Here is a 20,324-nt window from a genome sequence, read left to right as displayed (position 1 = left end):
AAAATACGGTTGAATTAACAACCTCCTTCTTTATTGAAGTCGGTTAAAAGTAAAATCACAACGCGACTAAAAAAATGAAACATGTCATATTTGAATAAAACATAATGCAGAAGGCAGTGGGCAGCGGCGCTCCAGCGACCTTGGCGGCGCTGGCAGCGCGCCAGCGCCGCCTGCCCGCGCGTAGACTCCGTCAGCTCCGCAAATACGCGGTCGTGTCGGAGCGTTTAATTCACTTCGGCGCCAGAGGGCCTGAAATAATTCGATGGAATTCTTCGCTTTTGTTTGTCGTTACGTTTTATTCTGGAGCACGACTTAAGTTATTTTGCGTCTATATTGGTCTGCTTCATAAATGGCAAAGTTTCTGTGAATACTTGAACTACTTAAGGGATTCGCTGGGATAGACATCGTATGCATAATATTAATACGGTAGTTAGTTATTTGTCTATTCCGGTAACGTTTTACGGGTTATAACTGGTAACTTAATTTAACTTTGTCAAATTTTTGATCAAATAATTTAAGGGGACATTTTGCCTAGTTTTTTTTTTTTTAATCAAACACAAATTCCTTTATTTAATGTAGAAGCATTACACTAACTATTGATGGTCAAATTAAACACCCACCGGTTCTGAAAAAGAAACATCCTTACCTACTAAAAAACTACTGCTCACAGTATAAACAATGCAGCAAGTACTACGCATACACTTAACCTGACCGTCACCAATTATTATAAGACTGAAGGTGTCGTGTCCTTTTTGCGTGTCATTAATCTCCCACTAGCCAGACAAGGCTTTGATGTTTAGCAGTAAAAACAAATGATAATACTTTGATAGCTACAATATATAAACGCATGCATGCGATTTTTTTTTTGGATGAAGATAAGGCTCTTTTATTGCAAACATTATTGGAATACTAATTCCAAACATCTTTCGCTTTATTTCTTGAAATTTTTTTTTTTGATGATTTTTGTCTATGCTATATTTTAAATCAATTAAAGTAAAGTGTGTTTTTGGTGACGCGATCGCTAACCTGATCTTCTAACATCAATTCATCTTAACTCGTGCCACAAATCCTATTAAGCAACTGACATTATTAGTTAACACGCAATACAATCAAACCAAACAATCCGTTTATAAAGTAGTTTAATGATCCCGATGGTTTTAACATTAACGTACAGTCTATTTAATTCAATGTACATACATTGAATAAAGTAATATGAAAAAATTATCGCGTTTATATTTAAAAAAATATAATGATGCGTAACTAAGTTTTTCAAAGTCAATGTATCTTTTTTGGGGCAAGAAATCGTCTATAATTAAACCCAGCTAACAATTTTAAGTTGTTTATATCTTACATTCAAAGTTCATAAAAAATTGTAAAAACATACTCCATAGCAATGTGAAATTTTGTCAAGTGTAAACTAGGCATCCAGTTTGTTGATAGCTTTCAGCAATCTTCGTGTCAGCCGTCGTAGAAATTGTATCAATTATCTTTTGCTTTGGAAGTATATAGAGTTGCTACAACTCTTTTTGTAATTGTAGTTGGAATCGAACTCGTTATAATAAACAGTAAACTATTAGGCTCTCATCAGGTGTGTGATGATAAGAGTAACTTAAGTCTTTCAAGGTTCAAACATGCGTTTCGTACTACATATTTAAGTAGATTCTGCTTAGTGGGTTGATTATACCAGGGTAACAGACAGAGTTCCTTTAGCATTTATAACATACACTTACAACACTATACGACATAAAAGCTTAATTATATTTGAAGAGCCAAGATGGCCCAGCGAACATTAAACAAAGATCTCACATAAACTTAGTTACAAATCATCACTGAAATTTCGCACGGTACATTTTTGTTTATGTTATAAATACGTCATAAAGAAAATGCACGTGCCATGTGCCATTCTCTCACATCTTTGTTCTCGAAGTCAGGAGACGGATTAAATTAGCGATATGGAATAATTTCTAACCGTCATTTAACGAGAAGATCCCTCAGTTAATTAGCATTGACGGGCGATTTTTTTTTATGTTGGCTCATAAAAGCCAATATAATAAATAAATAAAGACATATGAGACAACATCACATACATTACTCTGATCCCAATGTGAGTAGCTAAAGCACTTGTGTTATGGAAAATCAGAAGTAACGACGGTACCACAAACAACCAGACCCATACACACATAGAAAACTAATGATAATCTACATCGACTTGGCTGGGAATCAAACCCGGCATGTCGGAGTGGCGTACCCATGAAAACCGGTGTACACACCACTCGACCACGGTGGTCGTTAAATTACCTGAGTGATGCCTCTAAATTAATTGTTCCAAATTAATCCAAAGTCTTTTCATCCTTTAGCCCCCATTTAAAGAAGTGAAACAGTATCCATTATTATATAAACATCGAAACGTTATCATGAAACTTCGAGAGAAAATGTTCCGTCTATAAATAACTATTAATGTAGAAAGCTGTCCGCGAGAGACAGTTTTTCATGATATAGCGTCACTTACAAAATCGTCGATGATAAACATATTATTTTTGTTTTCATTCAAACGGATTGTCGACTAGGTTTCTGTTTCGCTAAGTTTTGTGAATTTAATTAATGGGACGTTCTTTAAACGGGATATTTGAGACGGTGTTTAAACTTTGACTAAGTTTGGTGGGACTAGTATATTCTAATTTTGCCTAGTATATACTTTTTATGTCATATAGGTAGGCGGACTGATAAATGGGCCACCTAGTGCGAATTAGTCATCACAGCCCATACAGATTGGTACTGTGAGAAAAAAATATTTCTCATATAACTAACGTGTCACCAACTTTAGGAACGAAATTTGTATTGTTCTTTGTGCCGGTAGTTACACTGACTTAACCTTTAAACCAAAACCACAACAATACTAAGTTAACTGTTTGGCGGTAGAATATGTGAAGGTATATCATCCCAGACAGCACTAAGCCATACCGAGAAAAGAAAAACATTATTTATTTATTACTAATATTACATTTCTGAAGATTTTGTTTTTTTGAAGAAACTAATATCAAGTTTACTAGTAACAAGTTTCAAGAAAATATTTTTGTGTTAGATAGCACATATAACTCACTGAAAAAGTCTAAAATTAAATAATAGTTTTGATGTTCATGATCTTGATAGCGGCTCGTGCTCGTGAGTCACTCCCGGCTCTCTGCTCGTATCATTTGGAGCGTTTTAGAGCGACCCTAATGCATTAACTCTCTCGCGCACTAGTTTTTATTACGTACTTCATTGCTCTGCGAACAGGGCTGGTGCACTTAATATATAATTACGTCGTTTTAACGAAGGACATTATATAAGAACTTCGAAATTTAAATTTACAACTGTTGCCGTTCTCGTGAACGGATTTTTTATTTATGTTTTCAAATACAACTGTCAAAACAAATTAATTGAGACATCAGCTGCTTTATTATAAACAACGTCGTAAAACAGCAGTAACCTATATACTCGTAACAAAGCGGGAAGAGCGTGCGCTTGCGCCGAAAACATCATCAGCCCTACACGTCGTATGACACGCACACATCCGTAATCGCACACGTGTATGAACGTTAATTTATGGATAGGGTATGTTATTTATTGTTGTATTTCTAGAGAAAACTTTACGTCGATCGCGAAGTGTTTTTTAAACAATGCCGAGAAAAACTAATCTATTTTAGTAGGATTTTAAGTGAGAATCGGATTCGTAAACATTACAATACGGAAATCGATATTTATGTATTCATTCATTTAAACATTCGTAGATACGGTTTATTTTTGATACGCACAGAATATTTAATTTAGATGAGAAATATTGCCCTTAGTGCATTAAAGTAATTAGTGAGTACTTTATTAAGATTTGTTTGGCTTGTTTATGTATATCTTACTAATATATGTATATATGAACGTAATAGCGGGCGCGCCCCGAATGCCGCATCAATCTTTCAAGCGTTCGCGCATCAGTATTTCCCGCGCCAACAGCTGTAGCGCGCGGCGCTTCAGTCGGCTCAGATGTTCCAAAGCGTGTTTTGCTGCAAGAAGGTTATTACCACTCGAACATAGAGAGATCTCCATTTCACCACCGCGCCACCCGACATCCATTCCATCGCATAACGATATTCACAATGTAACCATTTCTCTTAACGAGCCGTGATTAGTGTGGGCGTGATGTAGGCCTAGTCGGTGACCACAGCCACGAATGTGTGTGTGATGTTTGTGTGGTCTCAGTTTAGGAAGTACTTCACAATGGGCCTGCCGGATTTAACGGTGAGTTTAGATTTAGTATACACCTCAAATATACTCTAAATTTATGTTACGACTAGCGACCCTCCTCGGCTTCGCACAGGTGCAATTCTGATACTAAATATACTACAGAATTTGTTTACTTACGACATCACATTAGAAACTTCTAAAATTATAAGTGTATTTGTAATATATAAAAACCTTCCTCTCGAATCAGTCTATCTAATGAACAAACCGCATCAAAATCCGATGCGTAGTTTTAAAGATCTATACGTAGGGATATAGGGATAGAGAAAGCGACTTTGTTTCATACTACATAGTGATACTCAATTTAAAATATTCACCAAGCGTTCTCACCATAACACTTCGCACGCGACCTTCACACGCGAATTTTCCGATTGAAGGTTGCTGCTAAATTAAAATAAAATATCTTGTCATCTTCAAAACTACAAAATAGAAAAATGTCGGTGTTAACGATCTCGACGTTTGAAACGCTTCCGTGATGATGCGTGTTGCGATTCTCCGAAAAATCGTGCTAACGCTTATAGTTTTTGTTACAGTATCCGACGCATGTATTTGGAGAATTCGAATCTAAGTCGAACGAATTTATCTAAAATCACATTCTAGAAAAAGTTTCTAATATCAAAATGTATAATTTGACAAAATAATGAACTAAAATATCAGTAAGAGTACAAAGTTCTTGTGTTTGTTTGTCAACGTTACAGTATAAATAGTCGCTTCGGGAGTCTTTATTTATTTTATTTATATTTATAGATTTTCGAAACACCATCGGGATACTCACGAAATAATAAGAAAAATTAGGAAATAAATTCATGTATAGTGTGATACACCACTACGGCCGTTTACATTTTCTTCTTACAGTAAAAGTTTCGGACTGAATTTTCTATGAATTTAAATAAATCCCATTTAACTGTTTTACATTCGAATGGGAATAAATAGTGATATTACAATTCCAATGTTTTCAATATTTCAGTTTTCTAGATTAAAAGTTTAATACAACATAAACAATGCGTGGTCTGAACTACATGTTTGAACAGTTTAGCATTACAACGAAATGTCAATTTAAATAATTTTAGTGGGTGGTAAGGTTTTGTGTTGTTTATTAGATATTCAGCCCTCAAATAGCAATGCTTAAAATGCAACAGGGACAAGGGACCTAACATTACAGTACCCAAGGTTGGTGGCGCATGTTCTACAGCGCCATTGTCTATCTATTGTAGTGACCACTTATCAACAATGGTATATAAAATAATCTACGCACTAAACACCGATAACATGACATTTATACAAGTAAACGTAACTTTAAATATTCAAATTAATTAAAGAATATTATTTCGAAATGTTATTTCCTGTTTTATAAATTGTAATAAGTGTCGTGGTTGTCTCAACTCTCGTCGCCTGTGGCGTTATCTGTTTCCTTATTTATAAATGATAATATAAAAAGATCTTCTATATACATACATATATACTTAAATATTCTTGAAACACAATTTGAGATAAAAACAATTAAAATAGTAACGTAGCAATGAATGATTAATCACCATACCCAAGAAGAAGTACTAACGTAATTGTAATAAAAAGATTAAAATTACAAATCAAATCAAATCAGCCCGAAACCAAATTAAAATAATTAAAACAAATAAACTAGTCTGTGTTAGGTTTTTAAATCTAATTTTAGAAATCATATCAACCCACCCCACGGGTGTTGCACCCCACTATCTTTTTATGCTCTCTTTTTATGTATCATGTCTCTTCAGACAGAAGTGCATCGTATGAACTATTTTCGACGAGAATAAACCGTAAACAGAATCTTAGAGTACTCCATAACTTACGAGATAACTTTTGTTCACGTTGTTCATTCAAATTCTATTACTAAATAGATACCTACTTACTAGGTTTGTTTATATTATACAATTAAACATTGGTTTATATTATACAAACGAGATGTCGCCCGCGGCTTTTCTGATTTTTAGTGATTGGTCATCAGACTTTAAGCATGAAATGTATGTATGCCTTTACTGAGGGTTAAAACTTTTTTTTTATTAATCTTTAATTATACCTGGGAGTTTAGTCAACAGATTGACTATGTCACCCTGTACAGGTAAAACACAATATACAAACCAACTTAACATCTAATTAACTTAATATTACATCACTAATATAATAATATAATACATCAATAGTCTGTTTGGGTTAAAACTTACTTCATGCCAAATTTCATGACATTCAGTTCAGTTGTATCAAAAATCAAAATAAACTTTATTCAAGTAGGCTTTTACAAGTTACACTTTTGAATCGTCATTTTACAATTAAATGAAGCTACCACCGTTTCGGAAAGTAGATTCTACCGAGAAGAACCGGCAAGATACTCACTAGTTACTCTTTTTCAACATTTTGTCCGTGAAATAGCGGCAAGCAGACAGTCATCGTAACTTCCGTATCTACGAGTATAATACCAGTATAGTTATATCTCCCCGTAGTGTGAGCCTTTCAATATAAAAATATGACTGTTATTATATATTTTGAAAGTGATCATGAGTTACATAAAAATGGCTATTGAGATATGAAACTATAATTATTATATTTCGTTATATACGTTAAGAACGATGCTACTGTAATGTGTTTCTTTGTCAAAGACCTTTTTAAAAAAATATATTAATATAAACAAAATATAGATTAGAATTTAAACGACTGACGTTTATTTTGGATTGAGACTGACTGGTATGGATGCGTTATTATTTTCACTATGAATGATAAGGTAATGGATAAGTAGAAGCAGTTAAAAAACATTAGTGCATATCTATAACAGTAACACTACGTTTAGTTCAATATGGTGTAGTAACATGAGAAAATGTTATACTCATAACATTGGTACAACGAACAAACACAAACTTGTTACTCCTGTTACTCGACTGCATAGAGTCAGTAACTCGTTTGTGGGGCAATGTATACGGTTTTACAACAGGGTCCCAGAAAGCGTTCAAAATGCCTCTGTTGCCAAATTAAAAAAAAAATATTAAGGAACGCTTGTGTGCAAAAGGTATTAGCCAAGAGTATAATTATACAATTAATGATTTTATGATCGATAGCACACTTTGGGAATGAAAATAAATTGTTTATTTATATAATATATAAGACAAAAAAAAGCCCGCTGAGTTTCTTTCGCCGGTTATTCTCAGGTCAGGGTATTTTCTTTTCCGTACCGGTGGTATTGTTTCAATTGACCATCAATAAGAAAGTGTAATGCCTTTATATTGAATAAAGTTATTTGAATTTGAGTTAACGATACAAAGGTGCTTGGAAAATCCTGCCTAAATAAAATTACCATGAAACATTAGAGTCAGTTTCATACATACATGGATATTTATGTATTCTATGCATTGCTATACCATTCAAGCTATTGAGTCGTCGTTGGCACTTCCGTGAAGGTGTCTGAAAGAGTGCTCTTAATGTACAATGAGTTAGGGTAATTTACAATAAAGTTTAGATAAACAATGAATGACGAACGTTAGTGAGATATATATTTATTTATTATATAAATGACTAACAGAATGATACATACAAACACACACAGGCCTTTATCTGCTGCGGAAGTTAAATGAACTGTATTTTTACATACATATGTACGTTGTTAATAAATTCTGTCCTCTCTTATTCCAAGACTTTAGGAATGGAAATTTTGTTAAATAAGTGACAGCACAAAGTCGCGCTGATGTACGTATTTTATTAATTTACTTTTCGGCAGACAAAGATTCTATCATATTAATCTAAAAAAAATCATTGAAAGATTGGATATCGAAAATATAAACAAACGAACAGATATTTGCTTTCATGGACATAATAATAACTCAAAGTTCATATATTTATTCAGTACTTTCTAACCTTGGCTGACCTTTCATTTATTGGCAACATCTGCTCAATAAAAGAAACATATTGGATCATTTAAAGAGCACGGCATCGCGACAGAAACTTGCAATTCTCTATTGTGCGCTCGTTAAAGTATGACTTGTTAGTGTATTGAATGCACACACATGTATTGCCACTGTAGTCGACAGGAATCGCGTAATTTCTCCACTTGGCAAGTATTATGTTTATTCAACGGCTAAAAGATGGAAATAGCCTCAAAACATATGGTGACTAATCCCGAATTTGCTATTGTTAACGAGTTTAAACAAACACGCTATCGCAGATCTATTTTGAAAGTACGGATTAAACATTTATATATAATTCGATTAAATAGAAACAATTACAATATGTAAAAGGTTTAACTTTATAACGTTTTAAAAAAAAGCTATAAACATTTCATAAATTACTAAATCGCATATGATTACGCTATCATAATAATAATCGTGTAAATCGTGTTTGAACCATTGATCTAATAATCTCAGTAGAGTTTTCTTGTGAAAACTGGGCCGAGGTATATTTAGCTCGCCGGCTAACCGAGGTGGTTACTAGCAAGCGGATTAAAGACTTGTTTGTCTTACTGAGCGAGAAAACAGACGATTTTCCGCAGCCGCTACTGAAACTTAATTCACAAAACGCTTTACAATATACATATGGGTGACAAATATTAAATCGATAAACGTTTAAGTCACGGAAATAAAAGTTTAGTTTCGAAAACAAAGGCATTAATATTAGGGCTTCCAATTAAGAAGTGCATGATTGATCATTAAATCAGTACATTCTCGTACATAGACCACTTTGTCGTGTTATAACCAGCGTTGAAATGAATAAGTAGTTAGGGTAAGAAGTGTTGAACTGAGGGCGGTGGGTCCCAGGAGGTGCGCGCGGAGCGGGATGTGCTGCAGTCGCGCATGTCGGAGCAGGCGCTGCGCATCTCGTCGCTGTCGGCGCGCCTGCAGCAGCAGCGCAACGACGCCGAGGCGCTGGCGCACACCGCCGCCAGCGACCTCTCCGTGCAGCTGCACGACGCGCACGCTGAGGTGAGAGCCCACCTACACGATAGCACACGAGAGCTAAGCCAGCTGCTACACGCAAGTGTCACCGTATAATAATAAACATATAGCAACATATATGATGGACCATCTCGGTTCTTTTGTGTGAATTGGGAAACAAAAACATAACATATTTTAGGGCTGTTTTAGTAGTAAAACTAATAATTAAAAAAAAGTGTATTGTTCATAAAATAAATTATTTGTGTTTATGGCCATTACATATTTGAGTCAAAATAATACAAATTTCACAAACGAAAATGGACATAATTTAGTTTAAATGAACCCAAAGAGCGGATGTTGCAACGCCTTACGTCATTAAGCTGATTTACGACGGGTGCCAAGAGTTGCAAGAGCGGCAAATATTTCTCGTACGAAGACAAATCCTCAAATAAGTAACGTTTCTTGGCGTGACATTTTATTGCATAATTATGACTCTGCAAAATCACATTTCATTATCATTTGAGTAAATAAAAACAGAAGAAGCAACACTTGGCCTATTTACAATTTCTTTTACGGATTTGGTTACGTTTGTATTTTTTTTACCCTTTCATAGTGCAATATAATAATACAAGTATAATTCTTCTAGGTTCAACGGTTAAAGGAAGAATTGGAGTCAAAAGATAAACAGCTGATGCGATTAAGACAAAGTTCAGCGGAGAGAGAGAAGTTTGTTGACCAACAGCAATCGCTCTACGGAAATTCATGTGCGTATAATTTAAAGCTTACAATAAATTTGAGATTATTTCTTTGTAGTTGTAAGACAAAGAATACGATTTATCATTCAATCGTATTGTTAGTGTCAACTTTTTGTAATATATGATACTTTACTAATGAAGTTTTTATAAAGTATAACATTCCACAAATATTTCTTCTTCCATCAAGAAGTATTTATATGTTATTTGATTAATGTTATTTTTAGGTAACCCAAATGATAAAGTTGTAATATTAGAGAGGGAACTGTTAAATGCTCAGTCCAAAATCGCCCAACTCGAAGGTATCGTGGCAAGTCTGGAGATGGACAAAGACAAGCTGAAGTCTACGGTCAAAGAGTATGAAAGAGCACTGGCCGAAAAAGAGGACCAGTTCAACGACATCATGGGTGAGTAATTGCAACATTTGTTAACATTGTTCACATTGTCATATCATAGCTTAGTTGCATTCATTAGAATATTTTTACCATTAAACCGAATTATGAATATAAATATTTGTTAAATTTTGGGTCCCACTCGAATGTGGAATAAGTGAGTTTGATATATTTAAATCCTTTTAATGCGGTTTTGTATTTGTGTAAGTTTTAATGTTTATTTGGCTTGTATTTGCTTGGATCGTATCCAATTTTGTTGCATCTATTTAGGTTAACTACAGTTAGCACGACAGATCTGTCTAGACGGGGCTCAAGACTAATTCGTTTTATGATTCATTCACAGCGCTCAAACTCGAAGATGAGCAAAACCAGAACCAGAGGAGCGAAGTCGTAGAGGCTAAGACGTCGGCTCGCACGCTCAGCGACATCGTCTCCATATCGGAGTTCGACGAGCAAGACCTACAGATGCGGCGAGCGGAACTTAAAGCTCACAATCTGAGTTTGCACGGAATCGAGTGCAAAGACAAAATGAATCTCAATAGGACATTACCGCCCGAAGTTCAACGACCTTATATGAGCTCGCTAAATGTGGACTATGTTGATCATTTCGATGCAACAAATTTCACACCTCGCGCGGATTCGCTCCCAATACATCTGACATCGACTCAACTGAAAGACGCCTACAAAAGAAACGCTAACGAGACCACCTTATTCGGTATGATCGATAAATTGGGCGATAGTGTTAAACACTCGACTGCTCAAAACATACCCGACAATTGCTCGATGTATCCAAACAGAGATATAAGTGACAGTAAAAACCTCAGCGTCGAACCGAAAAAGATCAACTTTTCCTTGGAGGCTTCAGATAACAAAATGCAAGAAGATGAATTCACATCTCTACAGGAGCTAGGCATTACGTTAGATATCAAGCAAGAAAATTTCCCGGATATACTGACGCAACTAAAACATGAAATCAAGAAATCAAGACGCGAATTAGAAGCTTGCAAGTCTGATTTGAAAAATGCTGAAGAACAGCTTTGTGAGTTTCCAGCCTTGAAGGAAGAAGTAGAAGAATTAAAAGGTCTCTTAGAAAACACGATGGCGACTATGGAGAACGATAAAAAATTCTACGAAAACCAACTGGAGAATTTCTCTTCAAATAAGAAACTTCTCGAGCAAAGACTTGCGGAACTGACACAAGAGGCCGGTGAAAAAGCAAACGATTTGCATTTATTAAAGGAGGACATATTACGAAGAGAGAATATGATTCTCGAGCTCGCAAAAGAGAAGAGGAATCTTACAAACAAAATAACTGACTTAGAAACAAAAATAACTGAGCTCCAAACCAAGAACGCGGACATCGACAAATACGAAACCGAGAACAAACAGTTGCGCGAAAAAATAAATGAGTTACAGAAATTGGAACAACTAGTTTCCGAAAAGAATCAACAGATAGATAGTCTAAATCAGCATCTGGACCGATTGGACGACCTGCAGAGATGCCTCAACGACAAGAACGAAGAAATGGAGAACATAAAGGAAGCTTTGGAAGAGAAATCTAATGAACTATTCCAAATGCAGGACTCGGTCAAAAGTTTGAACAGCGACATCGCTAAAGTGATAGAAGAGAACGACCAGCTCAGTTACGATAATAAAGACCTCAAATTAAAATTAAGCAAACTTGAAAAAGAACAAGAGAACGCTTCAATGAAGCTGCAGAACAGTGAGACTGAGTTACAAAGGGTGAACTCTCTAAATAATGACCTAACGTCGAGAATAGAAGAATTAAAATTACTGAATGACAAACTAAAAGACAAGGAAACCGAAATAGAAATCCTACACGAGGACATAAATTCGTATCACAACGAAATAGCCTCGTTGAAGGAGCAACTGAAGATGGTATCCCGGAGCCCCTCGCCGGGGACCAAGAGCGAGGAGAAGAAGTCGCCGGACAGACAAGCGAGTAACGACAAGAAGCAGCTGGTGAAGATAAAGAAGCAGATCACGCTACTGCAGCACGAACTAGACTTTCATAAGAAGGAACTAAATGACAAGGTGAGATTTTTTCTATATTCAATTTAAATAACAATTTAAAAAAAAACACACATTTTAATAAATATATTTTATTGCTACTTTTCCTAGTTTTATCTTAAAATAGTCAATTTAGAATATTAAAAATATTAAACAAGTTAGAAATTAGTTTTTCAAGACGATATTGTAATGGTTATAACTCTTTATAATTGTCCTTTGGAAAAAATAATTCTTATTCGTCTCGTATCGTGTGTTCTAGGCCTTCGAACTAGCGAAAGCGAAGTTGGACTTAACAGAGGTCAGGACGAACATGAGTCAAGTCACCAAGCAGCTGTCGGACGAGCACGCCGAGAACACGGAGCTGCAGCGCCGCTCGCTCGCCTTGCAGCAGCAGCTCGAACAGCTCACCGACGAGAAGCAGCAGCTCAGTCAGCAGCTTGAGGTGGTCATAGCTAGGTCAGTTATGGCTTAATTATATATGAAAGTTTTTAGTTTTTGTTCTAATCATTGTGTTTTTTTTGTGTAATTTATTTTTATGGCTTATTTTTTAGGTAAAGTTAAGCGATTCTCTTGGATTTTTAAGAATTCATTATTTTTTTTTTAGAATGCGCGAAGAGTCAAACGTAAGCGAATTGAAAGAAAAACTGCGAGAGAAGGCCGAGAGGTGTCAGCAACTGGAAGCGGAGCTCGGGAACATGCGAGACATTTTTGATCGGTGAGAAATAGTCACTCGTTGAACCGATTTATACTCGTACTGTCGGCGCCTGATGCCTAAGTGTAGACTATGGCCGGCTATGGTGTTATTTTCATTCAAAATCAGAATAAAAATATATTTTTAACAACTATTTAAAATGCTATTATAAGTGAAGCTCTAAAATCTACTTTCCGAACCGATGGTACGGTTCGGAAAGTAGATTATACCGAGAAGAACCGGCGAAAAAGTCTTAACTAAAAATACAGTCATGCTAGTTGATTGCAATTATATATGTATGTAAAATGTTAAATTTATCTTGCCGGGAATTCAATAAGTAGCTATTAATTCGACGCTTGTTTATCGTCTGCATAGTGTTGTGTATATGCCCTAACGTGCCCCCCCCCCCCCCCCTTAGCAGCCGGCGCGCGCGCTCGCCGACGGCGGAGCTGGAGCGCGCGCTGCGCGACCAGCTCAACTACTCGCGCGCGCTCGACGAGCGCCTCGTCGACCAGGTGCGCGCTTTAAATACGTTTATTACTAGAACAGTCACAAGTCCTATCAAGATTAAAGACTGAAATGAATTGTGTTGTTTGGAATTAACTTTGTCACGCACACATATTTGCTGTCGCGCACGATATTAATATGAAATTTTGATATATTTTTACATTTTTCCAGATACTGTCTGCAAGCAGCGACGAACGCGAAGACGTGCCCCGACTCGCAATAAATACCTCCAAGTGAGTTTCAGTTTATATATTTTATCTTTCTTGTTTTTGCAAATCTAAATCAAACTAAATGTTAATTTAAAATTATAGTGTTGATAATATTATAGTCCCCGAGTTGACATAATATACCTAGTATACATACCAAAATTAAATACTCATAGTACAATGTCAAAGTACCATCACATAATGCAATGTTATCCCGCCGCTCAGTTGCTCAACGAGTTCGATCCAGTCGTCGTCATCGGAGCGCCTGCACCGCCTGCGCAGCGAGAACGAGAAGCTCGAGATGCAAGTCAACAACCTGCAGTGCCGCCTGCAGGACAAGGACGCGCTCATCGCCGAGCTCAACAGGTACGTGCGCGCCGGGCGCCCGGACGCCCGCAGCCGGTCACACCTGGCCAGCCTCTCACTCGCCGCGTGCGCAGGGTGCGCGACAAGCTGTCGCAGGAGAGCCAGTCGGCGCAGCTGCGCCTCGAGGCCGAGCGCGACAACTCCGCGCGCCTCGCGCTGCTGCTCGACGCGCAGAAGGACACGGCCGACACGCTGCACGTGAGTACCGGCAACCAGTAACTGCCTTCGCATACGCGTTCGCGACACCCTGTAAACTTTGCCATTTCCACAGAACCAAGACTCGAGCATGATCGAGATGCTAAAGCGACGATTGGAGGGCGCGATGAAATCCGAGCTAGAGGTGCAGGAGAGGGAGCAGGAGCTGCTGCAACGCCTGCACCGACTCGAGCGCGCTCAGCCGCCGGCGGAGCCCTCCGACCAGCAGAAACAGGACGTAAGAGTTGGCTGCTCCTCGATGCAAAATAACACATTTTGTAGTAGTATCAGTCATTACTCGTCAAAAAATCCTATATCAGTTTATAGACGTAATAGAATTTTAGAAAATAACCGACCATACACATTAGCACTGAAATAAATATTATCCCATCGCTATACTATTCCGATCTTCAAATACGAGAACCAAAATGACACGCCCCAGGCGACTCTAACCACTGATACTGCAAGCAATTACAAGCGTCGGCCGGTAACGAACCGTGTGGTGCGGCAGGAGGAGCGCGCGGCGCGGCTGCGCGGCGAGGTGTCGCTGCTGCGCAGCCAGCTGTCGCTGGAGCGGCGCCGCAACGACGAGCTGCAGAGCGCCGCCGCCGCCGCGCGCGCGCACGCGCAGCGCGACCGCGAGCACGCCGCGCGCGCCGCCGCCGACGCGCACGCGCGCCTCGCAGACCTGCGCAGGTGCGCTGCTCGCCACTCGCTACTCAATCGCTCTACACGTTTCCCTTCTCTTTACGCTTAAACTTATATTTATAGATTAAAGCACGAAACCGGTGTGGAGCTGGTGCGGACGAAGGAGATCCTGCACTCGCAGACCGCGACCATTGCGCAACTAGAGAAGAAGCTGGCCGCGGTAAACAAACACCGCAGTATCAACACATTTGTGAGTTCTCTTATTTAATTAGTATTCTTGATATACATGTCACAACATTACAAGTAACAAATTGCTATTGAATCATTAAGGCACTCGTAAATACCCTAAAAATGTTGGCTCAAAATGTAATAAAATTCAATAAATTGTTTCAAAGATAAAAAACTACTTTCAAACTGAATTGATCCAACGAAAGTTTTATTTCAAACTCAGACGGAAATCGAAAACGAAAAGAGTGAACTGGCGCGCGAGATGGCAACGCTGCGTCGCTGTCTCACGGAGGAGAGCCCCGAGCTGCTGCAGCTGCGAGCCGACAAGCAGCGCCTGCAGGAGCAGCTCGCGCAGCTCAGGGACGAGCTGGACGCCAGGAACAACCTCACCGGCGACGAGAAGGAGCAGGCCGTAAGTGTACTCGCGCTTTTGTACAGCTTGATTAATAGTTGATACATTCAATGGAACGGTAATATAAGATGAATATGTATATGTTTTAGCGTTTATACCTTCAAGTATCTGGTCCTTTTGTTTTTTATATTTAATATTGTTTTTTATAGATCTCTCTTTTTATATTCTTTGCATGTAATCCTTCGAGTGCTACCTATGTATTTTTTATTACACGAGTTGTAAACATCAATCATGATTCAGTAAACGATTATTATTGTTATAAAACTTCTCATGAAATAAAATTGATATCAAAAGAATCAACTTTATTGTATTATTTTAAAAGGAAGATTTAAAAAAAATGCAATATCGGTATTTTTATCTAGAATAAATATATTCAGTGACAGAACCACCGGAGCGTATAATACTATGGTTTCTCGACTTTACTCTGCATTTCAAAGTCGTCGATGTAGTCGGTGACTTTAGCGAGTTGTCCACTAGTGGATCCTTCGTCCGCCTCTGCCGCCAGTGGCTCCACCGCCCACCGCAGCAGAGCGTGCGTCGCCGACACGCAGCACAGCACGGCGTACAGCAGCACAGTCGCGCACGCAAGCAGCACAGGCCGCACGCGCTGCGTGCACTCCGCCCGCCAGCTCTCCTCCGTCAGCGTGCGGAAGTACTGGCACAGCTTGCTAGACCAATGCCTTCGGGTTAATATAGAGTGGCTGATCAGCCGCGTAACAGGGAGACGACACCAAGAGTGGCGGCTAGATTAAGACCGGTCGATTTGACTGAATACCAGATCAGTTTGAAGTCGTAACTTTCCAATTCGAACCGTACCGAATGAAATATAAAAAAGAGCGCAAAGTTGGGCGGGGTTACCGGAGCGCGGGAAGAGCGGCGCCCAGCGCGGCCGTCAGCGCGTGCAGAGTGTGCGCCGCGCACAGCACCAGCAGCCACGACACCACCAGGTACGGCGGCCAGCGGAAGCTGCACAGCGCCGCTGCAACGCACACGCCGTGAACGCCGCGCCCGCACGGCTCCCAAGACGATACGATACCGTAGGACGTATCGCTCGCGACGCGGGCAAAGCGCGGCGTACCCTGCACGGCCTCCCGGTTGGCGAGCGCGGCGCACACGGCGTCGAGCGAGCGCGCGGGCGGGCGCGCGGCGCGCAGCGCGTGCGCCGACGACGGGCGCGACGCGTCCGCCGGCCGCTCCGTCCGCGACGACTGCCGACGCACACTCCGTTGTTATTTGCCGCTTGGCCACTAAAGCTGAAACCGCACTTTAGAGGCGCGGAGCGGATAGGCGCGGCGTGGCGCGGCCTCGCCTAACCGCACTAGACTGCAGCGGAGCGGCGCGTTGCGGCTTTTTCACTAGTCAGTGCGTAGCTAGACGACATTGAAGATGGACGAAACTTTTGAAAAAGTGATCGCGGTGTCTTTACTATGTGAAGAGGCAGAAAAATTAGAAAAAAGGAAATGTATGAAATCTACATGGATACATGACATCCCACGTTCTCGCTACAAAGAGGGAGAATACCACAAACTTTTTCCACGACTCTTGAAAGACACCGTTCGTTTTCATACTAATTTGAGAATGTCAAAAGAAAAATTCATATCGATATCAATTTTTCCTCGTCCATCGTGCGTCATCTTGTATGGCAGCTACATAAATATAAATATATATAAAGTGCGGTATCAGCTTAAGGCTACGAGAGAGTTCACTGCTCTTACGGTGGGCGAGATCCTAGCGTAGGACATTGGTAGTTTTCTCTCCTTCGCTTCCACCGCTTTCTTCTCTTTTAGGTTGAGCTCCGTCTTAGTCATGGACGGGTGGTCACCGCACATGCTTAATGAACACAAAAGTTGCAATACTATGAGTATTATTTTATTAGTATTTAAATATGAATAACGTTAACACAAATTTCCCATCTATTTAGTTGTTCACAACTATCTTCGTTTTATGGCAATCAATTAATTGCGATGATTAAAAATACACGACAAATTTTAACCTCTAAACCCAATTCTAAAATGAAAACCATTTTACATATTTATTTAATATTCATTAAATACTACATATTGAAAATGACTTACACCATACTGGGTAATTTCGTTTCAGTTTTTAAGGGCTCCATATCCGGTTCGTTTTGTAAACTTTTAATATTTCATTATAAATTAAGTTTTGTGTAAATAAAATGTATAAAAAGTCACGCAGCCTAAAACTGACAACTTTGATTAGTAGACGTTAGTGACACGGGTGACAATTCCATGTTTGAAAATATGTTCAAGGGCAGTGTCACTGAACGATTGTGACAACTAAAATAACTCTTTACTAATTTAAAATTTTGTTCAATTGGTACTCGTATATTATTTGACGTAACACGATTTTCGCCCAACCTACGGACGAAAAAGAAGTTGCCAGCTGGATCTTGGATTTGTATGTTTTTTTCTGTATGGAAGTAACCATTGTTTGACGTCTGAATTTGATTTATCGTTTGTGATGATACAACAATTCCTAATGGAATGAAACTTACACTATATACTGCCATTTATGATGTTAACCGTTTTTGTTTTTTGTTATCAGATCCGGTACTTGCACGGTCGGTGGATTCGTCTGGAGAGCTGTCGCAAGGCGCTGGTGTGGCAGAAGCGCTACCTGCAACGCGTGGTGGCGGGCTACGCCGAGCTGGAGCGCCGTCTGCGTCTGCCGCCCACGCCCTCGCCCTACAGTCACGGCCTGCGCCGGTTCAAGTGAGCAAATATCCAATAGGCTATTTGACTGGTTTTTAAAATCCATTTTATGTTATTTAGTAGAGGTTAAGGAACCCAGTAAAAGTTATTTTTTTTTTTATTTCTAGTACATATTTACCGAAAAATATTATATTAAAAATTCTATACTTAAATAACGCGCGAAAACGCTACTTGGATAATATGGCGCTGCAATGGGGTCGGTGACGCCACTTTGCTGTATTTTAATCTGTGGTACATATAGTAGAAAAGCAAGGTTTACAAGAAAGTGACTTCATCATAAGCCCGCCCAATCAGGAGCGTTTTGTGTCACGTGACAAACGTTTGAAAAAATTCATTTTTATTTATTGTTTTTTGAATAAATTAAGTATTATTTTCAAGTTTCGTTAGTAAATAACCATTTTTAAACTCATAATATACACTGATTACAATAATTCACAATTTATTTTTCGCATTGTCAAATTGCCTATTATTTCATGTTGTCAAGTGTATGTCGGACAAAAGTATGCGTAAAGCTCCACTGGTGTGAGGTGGCAGGAGAGTCGTATTGGATGAGCGTCGGTTGCAGGTGCGCGGTGTGGGCGGTGGTGGCGGCGCGGCGCATGGCGTTCCTGGTGCGGCGCCGCGAGCACACGCGCGCGCTGGCGGCCGGCGCGCTGCTGCGAGCGCCCGACGCGCACAAGCCCGGGTAACGCTTCGAGCCGCTCAACGCACACTCCTTATTTAATTAAATATTGATTTAAATCCACTTTATGTGTTTATTTGTATGATATCGTTTTTTTATATTAATATTTTGACGACCTCCATGGTCGAGTGGTGTGTACACCGGTTTTCATGGGTACGCCACTCTGAGGTCCCGAGTTCGATTCCCGGCCGAGTCGATATAGATTTTATCATTAGTTTTCTATGTTGTCTTGGGTCTGGGTGTTTGTGGTACCTTCGTTACTTCTGATTTTCCACAACACAAGTGCTTTAGCTACTTATAGCTATATATATATATTACGAGAGATTTGTGAGAAACTCTATTTACATTTTGTTGTGAGGTCTAGTTATATTCACGATATAGTCGCTACGAGTAATAAAGTATCGTCCTCTAAATATAATGCTTAATATGTACTATTGAATGAATCCCACGAGTGCTGACCAAAGTAAGTGGTCGGTGGCATCGTGTGTGTAACGCGAGTGTGTCCGCAGCACGCCGTTCGCGTCGACGCCGTGCCGCGAGTCCATGGGCGGCAGCGCGCGCCGCTCGCTGCTGCGCGCGCGCCCGCTCAAGCCGACGTGCTCGCCCGCAGGTACCGAGATAGCTCGCTATTGCTCATTGCAGACATCAATACTTAGTATTTGTGTTCCGATTTGAAGACTAGGTGTAGCAAGTGAGCCACTGTAGCTACAGCCACAAGGAATATAAACTCTTAGCTCGCTAGGTAGATTAGCACGTTGGAGATGTGAGATTGGTTAATATATTTATTCTGTGAAAATTTCGATGGTAACCACTTACCATCAGGTGACAAATTTGCCCAAATTTATTTTATTTTATTAAATTTATTACAAAGAAACAACAAATTATCAGGAATATATAACAGTTTTACAAATATTTAAAATATGTGTGTGTCCGTCGGACTTACAATTCATAAGTGATTGGTTTTCAGTGCCGGAGTCGTTACAACGTTTCCAGTTCGGTGTTAACTCGCCGCACGACGAGCATCTCGTATTAAGGTTTATTAATCTTTTTAATTACTTAATTTACTAAAGAATATTCATAAAAACGGATATATGGTATCGATATAATTTATGAGCTAAATACAGTGTGGTCCATAAGTCCTTAGATATGAAAAAAAAATATTAAAATAAAACTAATTACATTATGAATAATATTTTTATTTGAAAATAAAGCTTGATAAACGGGAATTATTTTTTGAAAATGACATCATCTAAATGTAATCCGTTACGATCACGGCACTCTTGCAAACGACGTCTAAAATTGTCGATCACTGCTCGGC

The 20,324-nt window shown here is 39.1% G+C and overlaps 1 protein-coding gene across 1 annotated transcript in view; it reads left to right on the top strand.

Annotated features, from left to right (window-relative positions):
• LOC124537023 (pericentrin-like) overlaps positions 1-20,324 on the top strand; it is a 60,720-nt gene that overhangs the window by 37,076 nt on the left and 3,320 nt on the right. The window contains exons 18-35 of the mRNA XM_047113732.1: positions 9,048-9,212; positions 9,811-9,928; positions 10,144-10,323; positions 10,652-12,363; positions 12,599-12,795; positions 12,944-13,054; positions 13,449-13,545; positions 13,709-13,770; positions 13,969-14,109; positions 14,184-14,307; positions 14,381-14,542; positions 14,816-15,000; positions 15,076-15,202; positions 15,404-15,592; positions 18,158-18,324; positions 18,890-19,009; positions 19,516-19,616; positions 19,974-20,040. Coding sequence (XP_046969688.1) covers positions 9,048-9,212; positions 9,811-9,928; positions 10,144-10,323; positions 10,652-12,363; positions 12,599-12,795; positions 12,944-13,054; positions 13,449-13,545; positions 13,709-13,770; positions 13,969-14,109; positions 14,184-14,307; positions 14,381-14,542; positions 14,816-15,000; positions 15,076-15,202; positions 15,404-15,592; positions 18,158-18,324; positions 18,890-19,009; positions 19,516-19,616; positions 19,974-20,040 — 4,025 coding nt within the window. The remainder of the gene's footprint in view (positions 1-9,047; positions 9,213-9,810; positions 9,929-10,143; positions 10,324-10,651; positions 12,364-12,598; positions 12,796-12,943; positions 13,055-13,448; positions 13,546-13,708; positions 13,771-13,968; positions 14,110-14,183; positions 14,308-14,380; positions 14,543-14,815; positions 15,001-15,075; positions 15,203-15,403; positions 15,593-18,157; positions 18,325-18,889; positions 19,010-19,515; positions 19,617-19,973; positions 20,041-20,324) is intronic.

This window comes from Vanessa cardui, chromosome 17 (assembly GCF_905220365.1).
Source record: "Vanessa cardui chromosome 17, ilVanCard2.1, whole genome shotgun sequence".
NCBI lineage: Eukaryota > Metazoa > Arthropoda > Insecta > Lepidoptera > Nymphalidae > Vanessa > Vanessa cardui.
This window is presented reverse-complemented; position numbering and strand designations above follow the sequence as displayed.